At 36.6% G+C, this 13,656-nt stretch overlaps 1 protein-coding gene across 3 annotated transcripts in view; it reads right to left on the bottom strand.

The window, feature by feature from the left end:
* The window catches only part of fhod3b (formin homology 2 domain containing 3b), a 250,841-nt gene that overhangs the window by 98,781 nt on the left and 138,404 nt on the right, over nucleotides 1–13,656 (bottom strand). For all 3 annotated transcript variants that reach the window (XM_079837560.1, XM_079837561.1, XM_079837562.1), the window contains exons 4-5: nucleotides 9,105–9,172; nucleotides 1,642–1,747 (exon numbers count right to left, since the gene is read on the bottom strand). In XM_079837560.1, the coding sequence (XP_079693686.1) occupies nucleotides 1,642–1,747; nucleotides 9,105–9,172 (174 nt within the window). The remainder of the gene's footprint in view (nucleotides 1–1,641; nucleotides 1,748–9,104; nucleotides 9,173–13,656) is intronic.

The following is a 13,656-nucleotide window of genomic DNA, read 5'->3' as shown; positions in this document are numbered from 1 at the left end:
GTATAGCTGTTCAAAGAATAAAAAAATAACAGGCCAGAGCAGCTTACACTGAATTCCCAACAATGCATACAGTAAATACAGTACGTCATACGGCTCTAATGTAATGTTCTGCTTTTGTGTATTTGTATACACATTTGTATACACACAGATGCCCCGCCACACACATGCACAAACAACCTTTTAAGAAGGGAATCTGATACCCTCAAGCTTAAACATACGAGTTTACCACACAAACACGCTTCAGATGCCCAGAAGTAACCAAACAAAAAACAAGCACTGAAATGCACCATCACACGCACCGTTCATTGACCCCAATAATTGCCATTCACAAATCGCGTTGCTCCTGGTTGCCCTGGCTAATTTATTCTCTCCATGCATGCGAGGTGAAAGGTCAGACATGTTAACAGGCTGCTAAGAGCTTCCTCTGCCTGGGGATGAGGTTGCAGGCCAATGGGGAGGTCTAAAGGGGACTGGAAACCCTCTCCGAAAGGTCACCCGCATTTCACAGCCCACTGCGAGAGGGCAGCGCCCACATGCTTTAACGTCCAATAAAAAGGCTTGGCAGGATGTTGCAGATCGTAAACTGAATTTCAACAACCCCCCTGACACCCCTCCCTCTGAGGAAAAGAAGACATTTTGATGCTTTATTGCCAATTAATAGTGCTGGGTGGAAAATGTTTGCTGCCCAGCGTTAAAATTTATGGTGTTGTAGTAATTTAACTCCTTGTTATGTGGTTTGGATGTATAGATATTTGGTATTGTGGTACAGTGTTGGTGGTTTGTAGTGACAGCACTGGTAGTTATGAAGTGTCAGTCATAACACACTTCAGTGAACACTAATTCATAACCATATATAAGCATTTACCATTTTAATTATAAATCTACCCATTTTATTACCGTTCCATACTGAAAATTCATAATATTACTGTTCTATACTTAAAACTGATGTAGCTATAAATTAAATGGGGCGATGTATTTTAATAATATGTTCACAGTAATTTTGCTGATGATATAATATTAATATCACAATTATTTTAGACTAATTCCGAAATCTTTCCTTATTAAAATAACTGTTTTGTATTTTAATATATTTTAAATTGTAATTTATTCCTGTGATGGCAAATCTGAGTTTTCAGCAGTCAATATGTCCATTTTCAATGTCATATGATCCTTCAGAAATCATTCTAATATCCCGATTTGGTGCTTAAGAAACAATTCTTATTATTATCAATGTTGAAAACAGTTATGCTGCTGAATATATTATTTGTACCATGACCATGAAACCATGACACATTTTTTCAGCATTGTTTGATAAATAGAAAGTTCAAATGAACAGCATTTATTTGAAATAGAAATATGTTGTAACGTTATACATGTGTTTACTGTCACGTTTAAGCAATTTCATGCATCATTGCTGAATAAAACAAATTTCTTAAAATAAAATAAAAAACTACAACTTACTGACCCCAACATTTTGAACAGTAGTGTATCTTGTTGACGGTGGATGTATTATGTAATGCAACGTAAACAATGTTTTATGGGACATATTATAATAACGCTTGTTTATTTATGTTTGATAGCTGTTTGAACACTTGAATCATATACATTCAGTGTATAGTGTCATGTGTGGTAATGTGGTACCTCTGAGGATGTAGTTCTGGTAGTTTTGGTCAGCCTCAGCTCCCACTTTAATCAGACATGTGAGTCCCTCAGCCATCACAAACTCATGCACCAGATCTTTATCATCCTGCAGGAGAAACACAAGCAGCAGAAACTCAATCCAAACAGTTGCACGTGCATGTACGACAAACCCAGAAGAAACACAGCATGTACACAGATCAACACAGGGTGTGGAGGGGGAACAGATAATTAATTGAATATCTTAAAGAAATTAACCATCAAGAAAGTGACACTCCATCATGTGAACAAAAATGTTTTGTTTTGCCGCAATACACTCTTAGGGGGACCAATGAGAATTTTAGAAAGGTTCAGTTGCGCCTTTGGAAATGGACTTGAGTTCCAACTGACATGGCCCAAACCGAAGCTTACACATTCCTATCTGTCAAGCGCTCTGTCAGCGTTTTCTCTACGCTCCCTAAAGGTTCCCACTCCTACACCAACACATGTTACATTGTTCTGCAAACTCTCTGTCCACCAGGTGCTGGGAATTTCTTAAATTAACCTAAAAGTTGCTCAACATGCTTTACGAATGAAGTTCAAATAGGAAAAAGAAACATGTTAATCTATCTAATACATTTTAATACTTTTTTTTTTCCAAATTAAAAACATAATTTACTATGCAATTTTAACACTTCTTTAATATAACCATCAAGAAAGTGTAATATATATATATATATATATATATATATATATATCAACAATTTGTAATAATAACATAATAAGTATAATATAAATTATAAAGGATAATATAAAGCATTAATCTATTACACTTTTCAAATTAAACAAATGTATTATGCAAATTCTTTTTTATTATAAAGCATAATATATATGATATAATATATATAATACACTGATTCTTGAGATAAGGGACAAAACATGTTTTAAAATGCAAAAAAAAAAAAAAAAAAAAACTAACACTACATTATTAAAAAATTGGTATTTTTGTAGACAAAGGTCTCAGATAATGAACCATGTAAGGGAACAGGTTTTTTTTTTTAACATTATATTTATTCAGTCCATAACTTAATTTGTGTCAACTCCGTCAGACACACTAAAAAGCATGCTAATTTAATTTAATCTATCCAAAAACAATGTAAAATCTTCAGTTATGTAATACTGGTGTTCAGTAAAGGACCTAAATCATAAAATACATTTTCTGTTTATTTTTTGTTAGTTTTCAAACTATTATGAACAACCCAGTTTCTAAATTCCTTCATTCTTCTCCCTCCTTTTAATATTAACCATATATCACCAATTCTTAGGTAATTAAGACATATCATCGTGTGGTTCCATTGATGTTTTAAATTCACAATAAATGGAAAAAAGAATAAGACATTTCTTTCAAAATTAACAAAAATTAACAAAAACCTTCCCTGACAGTGTAAAATACTGACAGAGTTGACAAATACTGATGGTGTAGACAAAAGGCCAAATTTACTGTCACGATTCACCAGTGAGAGGACCACCAGAGGGCACTCCACCCCGGACTGTCATTCCATCAAAGACTACATCTCCCATAATCCTTTGCCTGGACTCATCCCTGATTACATCCACCTGTGTCCTGTTAACCTCACCCTATATAAGCCTTGTTATCTTTATCATTTACTGCGAAGTCTTGTTTGTTGTAAACTGGATTTCGGAGCGTTTTCCACGGTTTCATGTCTCTGGTTTTGGATTTCTTGCCTGTTCTGTGGATTACCCGTTTGCCTGTCTCTCCTGTCTTGTTTACCTGATTGGACTGATTACCTGTTATGACCTCTTGCCTGTTTGTTGACTACGCATGTGGATTACCCTTTAATAAAGCTGCGTTTGGATCCTCAATCTTCTGTCTCAGAGCAGTTCCGCTAAGTGAGGTCAAAATACGAGTGTGGTCATAGATATATAGATCACAGATGCCTCATTCTACTGATCCGTGCAAGCGCTAATGAGGTATCTACGTATACATCTATGACCACGCTCGTATTTTGACCTCACTTAGCGGAAGTTATGGCTGAGCTCAGAGATGATCACGTTCGTCTGATAAGAGGTAAAATAATAGCATAAATACTGGTCGTTTTTTTAGCAGAAACTGATCGTTTCGCTAGATAAGAACCTTATTCATTGTCTGGTATCGTTTAAAGTCCTTTGAAGCTGCAATAAAACTGTCATTTGGACCTTGAACTGTTTGGAGCCCATTGAAGTCCATTATATGGAGAAGAATCCTGGAATGTTTTCATCAAAAATCTTAATTTCTTTTCGACTGCAGAAAGAAAGACATGGACATCTTGGATGACATGGGGGTGAGTAAATTATCAGCAAAAGTTTATTTAAAAGTGAACTAATCCTTTAATAAACATATCAAAATGGCAAGATTTATCCCACAACTATTTACAGGAACTATTACACTGCGATGACAGAGTTAAGGACATGTTAAGGCAGTGACCACAGAGACTTCAATATTGTTTGTTTAAAATGTAAAAAAATCTATAACATCCAGGACTATGTGTCCTGTAACCTCCAGGACTACTGTGAGATCCACAATGAGAAGGAAATAGAAAAGGCTCCTCAGAGTTAAAGCTGCCCATGAAACTGCCTGATTTATTTAGAATTATTAAAAACTTTTATAGCAATTTTTTAATGGAAAATATCATTCAATATTTACGTGTTGTATTGTTTGATATCTTGAAGATTTCTGCCTTTTAATGTAACTGTGTATTTTTTAATTTGTTGCATTTTTAAACTCTTTGTTTGGCAGTTTTACATTGTGACATGCTGAGGACAGGATAAATTACATGCGTTTCCAAGTATAGAGTGTGCTTTTAAAATAATACTAAAGAAATTATTTAAAAGAATAAGCAATAAATGTCCTAATAAAATAAAAATTTCCCTTAGATGTATCCTTTTAAGTATTTTTTATTGTGTTGACATTCTTACTTTTTGACATAAATAGGGCTTTTGTGTGTGGGACATGTTTTGTCCCTTATCTCAAGAATCAGTGATATTTATTTGTAATAATAGTAAAATAAGTATAAATTATAAAGTATAATAAAGCATTCATCTATTAAATTGTAATTTTCCATTTTAAAATAAAAAAATCTTGAATTCTGCTATTTTAATATGATTAATATATTTTGAAAATTATAATAAATTGTAAAGATATTTAAATGCAGTACGCATGAGTGTTGTTTTATAGAGCTGTCCTGGACTTGTCCCTGTAGTTCCTCCAGATCTCCCTCAGTGAGCACTTACAGCTTTAAATCCTTTTCACTTCCTACCCATGGAAACCCTTTGTGTTTGGGATTGAGTAAATTTGGGTTGCCAAGTGCTGATCGACTGCTTCCCTGCAGTAAAAGGTCCATTAAACACACTGTATAAGAGGTGTGAGGAGCAGTGCGTGTCTCCGCTTGATTTATGGCACTTACACGCACACAGGCCCACGGCTGGGCACACTTTGTTAATTCTACGATTACAGCATGCATCCTGTATGTCATCTGTGGAAGTGAACCGGGCTTCAGCCGTCCCTGACGTCCAATATTTCTCCTGCTTTGGGATTTGTGTGGACACACCCTATTGGCTGATCTGAAAATGATTAGGGGTGTTGGATTTGTGGAATTTATATTGGCACAGACAGTCTATAATGACACAGTATGCCCACGTCTGGAGAAATGCACTTTACTGCACATGCAAAATATACTTAAATGCACGACAGCATGAAGAATTCAATTCTTGCCGCAATTCTTCAGTCGGGTGATCAATCAGATGACTGCTCATGCAAATAGTTCTCAAGTGATTCATATATCTTAGATTAAAATGTAGGGAGATTATGAGGATTATGAGATTGGTTTCAATAACTGGAACTTCTGAGATGGAATTCTGTCCAAGGCCTGACTCTCTGTGTGTGTGTGTGTGTGTGGGCATGTTTTCGTGAAATATCAGGACACAAATGTGTATAATGACATGGGTATGACATAGGTATTACAAAAAGAGGGTGAAATATGAGGACGTTCCCCATGTCCTCACTTTTCAAAATGCTTATAAATCACACAGAACGAGTTTTTTTTCACAGAAAGTGAACTGCACAGTCTCCTGTGAGGGTTAGGTTTAGGGGCAGGGGCAGTGTAAGGGGATAGAAAATACGGTTTTTACAGTATAAAAACCATTACGCCTATGGAATGTCCTCACATTTCACAAAAACAAACGTGTGTGTGTGTGTGTGTGTGTGTGTGTCTGTGTGTGTCTGTGTGTGTGTGTGTGTGTGTGTGTGTGTGTGTGTGTGTGTGTGTGTGTGTGTGTGTGTGTGTGTGTGTGTGTGTGTGTGTGTGTGTGTGTGTGTGTGTGTGTGTGTGTGTGTGTGTGTGTGTGTGTGTGTGTGTGTGTGTGTGTGTGTGTGTGTGTGTGTGTGTGTGTGTGTGTGTGTGTCAGTTTCGTGGGAGTAAATAACTAAAAGTAACAACGCTACTATCTTAACTACATTTTTCAGCAGTTGTTTTCTAAACGGTGTAGCTTTTACAGTAGCAAGCTATCCAACCCGTAGTGGCATTAAACTGCTGATTTAAATATATGTGCTGATATATGATGATTTACCTTTATGTATCTTTTTATGTCTCACAAAATGACTTTGTCGAACTTGTAAACTTGCAACTTCTCGTAAATTCTCTAACAGTTTGACTCTGTATATCTCACAAAGTGACTGTCTCACAATTGCGACTTTGTTTCCCCTAATTGCGATTATTTCTCATAACTATGATTTTATTTCTCATATTTACGACTTTATATCTTAGTGTTATTGTATAAAATTGCAACTTTCTTTCTAAAATTTGTGAATTTATGCTACAATCAACCCAGACATTTCTGCTAAATTATATTTCTGTAGCTTCTTTCATGTTTTGTGACACTAGAAATGTCAAGTGAGTGCACATTGTATGTATCGCTGCAATTCTGAAATGAAATGTCCAGTGATTGGTGCTAAAATGTTAATGCTTTATGCCATTTGAAAATAATATACCACCAACACTAAACTCTACCCAAAACCTAACCTAACTTAAAGGGTTAGTTCACCCAAAAATGAAAATTCTGTCATTAATTACTCACCCTCATGTCGTTGGACACCCGTCAGACCTCTGTTCATATTCGGAACACAAATGAAGATATTTTAGTTGAAAGCTGATGGCTGAGAAAGGCTTCAGATAGGCCTCCATTGGCATTCAGTACATTTATACTCCTAAGACCCATAAAAGGCACTTAAAACGTTGTTACAAACTCCATCTCACCACAGTGGCTCTACAATAATTTTACGATGCGACGACAATAGTTTTTGTGCGCAAAAAAAATCAAAATAACACCTTTATCCAACTTGTTCTTGTCTTCCGTGTGTGCCTCCACGACGCATGCGCGAGAATATGACGTAGCGCCAGCGTTTGGGAATCCATGAAATGCACACTTAAGCCCCATTTTGAGAACTACGCCGAGACCTAAAGCACGATCAATGTAGAATTCAACAGCTTAGATACGCGCGTCTTCCTCTGCTTGTAAACAAATCGCTTCTGGGTCATGTGTACGAGCGCCGGATCTGCGTCACATTCTCGCGCATGCGTCGTGGAGGCACACACAGAAGACAAGAACAAGTTGGATAAAGGTGTTATTTTAATTTTTTTTTGCGCACAAAAACTATTGTCGTCGCATCGTAAAATTATTGTAGAGTCACTGTGGTGAGATGGACTTTGTAACGATGTTTTAAGTGCCTTTTATGGGTCTTGGGAGTGTAAATGTACTGAATGCCAATGGAGGCCTATCTGAAGCCTTTCTCAGCCATCAGCTTTCAACAAAAATATCTTCATTTGTGTTCCGAATATGAACGGAGGTCTTACGGGTGTCGAACGACATGAGGGTGAGTAATTAATGACAGAATTTTCATTTTTGGGTGAAGTAACCCTTTAACCTAACAAATAGTGTTAACAAATGCAAACGTGAGATAAAAAGTATTTGTTGAAGTAATCAGCTGTAGCTATATTTTAACCATAAATGTAATCATTTGCTGAAATATATGCTGAAGCATTTTAACTTGCTGAAGTCTTCTAGCTATTTTATCATGACTTGTGTTTCACAGGACGCAAACGCAATAATTCTGTACCAGGTGAGCAACAGAGCAAGTTTACTACATTGGACAAACCATACATATGGAGCTATTTATGTGATGGAAAAATGTCAATGGATCAAAATGTACGATTTTCCAAATCATGTGCTACAGTATTATTAAGTTCATAATACAGTATTTTGCAAGGAATTGATTGAATGTATTTTAGTGCTGTCAAATCGATAAATCGCGCTAGATGCATAATTTACAGCCTAATACAACACTGGCTATGTTTACATGCACTCCTTTTGTTTCAATTCATTCCGATTGATGAATTCGTTCGTAGTGTTTACATGAGCAATAAATAAAGTAATCGGGTTGATGTGTGCATTTATATATCACAAGCTTTTAATGCACATAAAATGCATTTTAATCAATCATAATCTGCCCATGTTTATTGCTACTAGTGTTCATTTCAAATGGAAAATGCAGTGAATATTATGTATAGTTACATTTATGGAATTATGTTTTTCTAACGAGCCTATGCTAGTCAGAATGATACTTTATTTCTTTTTTTGAAACTTCTATTTCGACTTAGAAATAGTCTCCCTTAAGTGTTTTAGTTGCATTTATTAGAAAATTCTGTTTAGATTTAAAGTTATTACTCCGAGTTAGGCTAATTCATTCAAAATACCCATTTTGTGCCAGACACTACAGCACTGATTAAATTATGAGTTATATAATGGGATAAAAATTCATACAAAACGTGCCTTCAGGCTTTGATGTAGTTAGCTACTTCTTGTTAGCATCTTGTATTGTAGCTAACTAGTTTTTAGGGTAAAAAAGGGTAGCTTCACTGTTGTTCAACTACTTTGAATTATAAGTAGTTTGTAGCCTGACAAGTTACAGGTCAGTAGCTTCCCCAACAAAGTTGTATATGTGTTCTCACAAAGCTAGCATGTATGTTTGTGTTTGTTTATGCTCCAGAGTATTTGTGTGTGTTTATGTATAGCCTCTGGCAAGTTTAAATTACGCAGTTGTTGACAGGTGTGAACGTTTCAGATGCTTTTGTCATTAAAAATGCTAAAACTTTAGTGGAAAGACATTTAATCTCATACACACACATAGTGCGGTGTTCAGACATGGTTCCTCTAGAGGAAAAACGGTAGCTTCCAGCACAGCTTTAAAATCAATCAATGATGGAGACTCCAGCTTTGGTATCTGGCAATTTCTGTGCAGTGAAATTCCAGCATACCCACACAGCTAAAACATGCATGAAAACACAGACACACGCTCACACACATGTGCTGCTGATGAAAAAGACATTAGCAGGTGCTTTGTGCAAACGCTAAGTCGAATTGGGGCAGCTTACCTGAAAGATTTGCTTGAGAGAGAACAGCGCCCTTCGCAGCTCACGTCCGGTTGAGTTGTAGAGCTTTTCTGCAGGAGAAAACAGAGAAAAGAGATTTGAGTTGAACTTCATGTGCTTCATTTTCTAACTAATTGTTTGCAGGTTAAGATGGCGCCTATTTAGATGATTTCATTGTATTAAAGGGACACATGCTTTAGAACTCAAACACTTTGGCTCCAAGTGCTCCCAGATAAAGTACTGTGCTTCCCTCACTGTTTAAACTGCAGTTCTTCAGTCTGCCAGCATGTGGCAGGGTTGAGCAGAGTACTGTCTGTGTGCATTAGTGCAGTAGCTAAAGACAAACCAGCTTGCAGCCTCTGACTCAGCACCTATATGAAATAGTGATCATGCATCTCTCTCCCTCTCCCTCAGCGTCCTTGGTTATCTCTTTATCGATGGCTTTGAGGAGCTGTACACGGAAACCACGGGCTGAACCTCACAACATGCAGTGCTCTCTCTCTCTCTCTCTCTCACTTTCTCAATGTGAAAAAGTCCCCATAGAGAACTCTCATTAACATTCCGACCTCAATATTGGCAGCCTGAAAGTCCAATTTAATCTTGCCTACTGCTGAGTGTGTGTTTGTGAATGTCAGACTCTGTGTGTGTGTGTGTGTGTGTGTGTGTGTGTGTGTGTGTGTACTTGTAAAATTATCTTTGTGAGGACTGGTTTGAGTTTTAGACCATCGGAGTGAGGACAAAGAGAGTAAAGGGAGGACATACAGGCCGGTCCTCACTTTCTGAGACCCTTTAAAGGCCTGTTTTATGGTCAAGACTTGTTTTAGGGATCAGGTTATAATTAGGTTAAGGGTAGGTTTAGGCTAAGGGTTTGGGCTAGGCAGTTATTTGTGATAGGTAGGGTTAGGGTAAGGAGATAGAGAGTGCATTGTGTCAATGCGTGTCCTCACAAAGACAGATGCACAAGAATATGTGTGTTTGTGTACTTGTACAACTATCTTTGTGAGGACTGGTTTGAGTTTTAGACCATCGGAGTGAGGACAAAGAGAGTAAAGGGAGGACATACAGGCCGGTCCTCACTTTCTGAGACCTGTTTGAGGGTCAAGACTTGGTTAAGGTTAAGGGTAGGTTTATGGTAAGGGTTCTGGGCAGGGTTAGGGTAAGAAGCTAGAGATTGCGCTGTCAATGAATGTCATTACAAAGATAGATATACAAAAATGTGTGTGTGTTCTTGTATATATGGTTTATAAGGACACAAATGTGTATAAAGACATGGGCATTACACGTGGTTTATGAGGACACTTCAAGTGACGTATTTGGCATACACTGCATATTGGCTATACTTGTGAGGGCCAAACCGACTAGTGAGGACATTTTACTGGTCCTTGTTAAAAAGGCTTATAAATCGGCAAAGTGTTTTGCATATTTTTCTGTGACAGCCTAAGGGTATAGGGGTTGGGTTAGCCCATAGAATACCATTAACCAATTTAATATATTATTCAATAGTATATTATTATATGTAATTATATATAATTTATGCATTATATTATTTCTCTATTTTTTCCCATTTATATACGCATGAGTAAACCATCTCTGCCCAATACAGTCTCTGATATTACATATACAGTATGTGCATCCACAAAGTTCTGGTGAAAAAATAAAAAAAATGTAGGTATCCTTGATAAAATCAAGATGGTAAACTTTACACTGAGAACTTAAGTTCTCACTAAAAGTAACATTTGAGTTATTAAATGTGCATTTAATACATTTTTTAAATCATTGATCTTTAATGATGGCCAGGCTATCATTTTTAACCCGTGTTATGTGGAAGCTTCTAAAAAAAGTTACTGGACAACTGGCATTATATCTCAACTTCGTCTCTTAGTGAGTGAATTCTGATCCCGGTGTGTACTGTGTAGAAAAGTTGAATTTCTTCCACTAAGGAAACTGCTAATTGCTAATAATTACAGATATACAATACTCCATACAGGAGCCCCACTCCTTTATAAATAATAAATTAAGTATTTTAACTGAAGGCTTGTGTTTATGTGCCAATACAGAGAGGAATTGTTCTTCCGGTTCGGCTTTATAATTGGCCGGTACGTATTTCCAAGGCTTGTTTTCATATACAGTAAGAACAGGGTTTTGTGTTGAGTTTGACAGGACCACACCACTGTGATTTACCTCAGGCATATGTTTCTGTTGTGGGGCTCAACAAATCATGTTGAGCAAAGAGAAGAACCGCATGAACCAAAGCCAGCCATCTTACTTTTCAACCAACGTGTCAGAACTTTAATCTGGCTTTACTCAAATGTAAATCAAAGCCACCTCCAGAGAGAAAAGACCTCTGGCACACCTGGATGCCTTAGACCCATGTAGCTTATAAAGAACAAAACAATTATTTAGGATAAACAATCATGTTTAAAAGAACCTGTCAAAAACAATCCAGAAAGATAGTCGAAATAAACTTTAAAAGATTATCAGTGAATGAAAACCATTTTGGCAATGTAAACATTCTTTTGAAGGGACCATGCTCTATTTATTCTGTTAAATACACATATAGTCAACAATTTTTGCACCAAAACAGTTATAATTTAATTTTACAGCATCATTTTGACCTTTCTCTGACCCTTCAGCAACATTTTTACTGTTTAAAACAAACAACAGATGGCAAACCATCATTTATTTCCAACTAAACATAGTAACAGTTACATAGTTAATGAGTACACGGTGAAACAGTGGCTTCTCCGATTGCAGCAACTTCCTCATATATTTTGTGCTAAATTCTCAGACTTCGTCCGGATCAGATTCAGAACGATTATCCAAACATAGATGGAGTAGATTGAGTCCATCAACACCCCCGAGTTAGCATACATGTGCATATTATTAAGCAATGCTTCTATCACTTGTTTCTGCTGCTTCTTTAACTTGGTTTTGGATCCAGATAAACTATCTCAGAAGATGCGTAAACGTTTTTCCGGCAATCCATTTCGTACAGCAGTGAAAAAATGGATAGCCAGAAAAACTTGTCAATGGCAGGAAAGTGTTGTGTCATGAATGACGGAAAATCTCGTCAATGGCGGGGAAAGAGTTCAATTCACAACTTTTCGATTAAAACATAGCTTTCAGGGTACCAAACATGTTTAAACGGCACACTTGTAGTTTCTGCGCATTAGGTTGGACAGGAGAAAGTATAAAATTTTAAATAAAAACAAAAAAGATTTATAACATATTTAACTCTCCGTTAAAACAACTTGAAAAGTGGACATTCAAACAGTAAGCCTTTACAATTTTTTTTTTTTCAGCTACATCTGAGGTAATTTGCTCTTTTCCTCACATTTAACACCACGTCTTGTAAAATTACTCTCAGAATCAACAAAAATAACAATAAAAGCACATTCTGTTCAAACAAGCTTGGACTTCAAAAGCTCCTCTGTCTCCTGCTGCCAAGAACCTTAAAACCATCATAGCTAAATTCTCCATCCTTCTTTCCTTCAGTCTCTTTCTCTCCAGCATTCCTCTGATCCTGCTGGAAATAGAGGAGACCAGACAGAAAGGACAGCAACCTTTAGTCAAGGACTTCCATATTTGGCCCTACTTTCTCTCTTTTTTTCATGAAACATTTCTCTTTCATTCAGAGTGTTCTGTACTGAGAAGTCAACCTTTATCTTTCTCTAACTCTACCTCTGATTCACCAAACTGGATTTCAACAACACTAGCATTTAAGTCTACTGACAAGAGTTTGTTTATTTTGCTACATCATTGGAAATATTTTCAGAGTTTAGAATCTGCTACCCATCAATGTTTTCTAGATAATTAATTATTTTTCAGCAGGGAGAAAACCTCCACCCAATCTGATGGAATTATTTGTTAAGACTGATTCATACTTGTGTGAGTCAGTCTTTTTGAACGATTCATTAAAAGAACTGTCCCAAAACAGTGATTTGTTTATGAATTGCTAAATGAGTCAAGGTTTGGCTGATATTAGCATGACCCGGTTATACTGGTGGATGTCGTAACCCAGATAATATTCCACCCCAAAAAATTAATTAAAAAGAAAAAAGTAAATAAAAGTCATTTGTTTTGGATTCAGACTGCACTGGTATTGATTCACTAAAAGAACCAGCTCACAAGAGTTTGCTTAGGAATCAAGCTAAATGGTCATTCTACACGTTTCTGATTCGCTAAAAAGAACCAGCTCATAAGAGTCATCCGTATATGAATCAGGCTAGATTGGTCATTAGTTCGCTAAAAAGAACTAGCTCATAAGATGGGCAGAACTATATGTTTTTTGATTCACTATAAAAGAACCATCTCATAAGAGTCATATATTTATGAATCTGGCTGTGGCTGCCTTTCGTATTAGGAAGTGGATTCAGGTCATGCTGTATGTTTTTGATTCACTCAAGAGAGCCGCTTTAAGAGAGTCATTCATTCAGGAATCAGGCTATATTGGTCATACTGTATGTTTTTGATGCACTAAAAAGAACCAGTTCATTAGAATCATTCGTTCAGGAATCAGACTGTGATTCCAGTGACAAACACCAATCTCTCCATA

The sequence above is a fragment of the Gobio gobio genome, assembly GCF_949357685.1.
Source record: "Gobio gobio genome assembly, chromosome: 15".
NCBI classification, from domain to species: domain Eukaryota; kingdom Metazoa; phylum Chordata; class Actinopteri; order Cypriniformes; family Gobionidae; genus Gobio; species Gobio gobio.
This window is presented reverse-complemented; position numbering and strand designations above follow the sequence as displayed.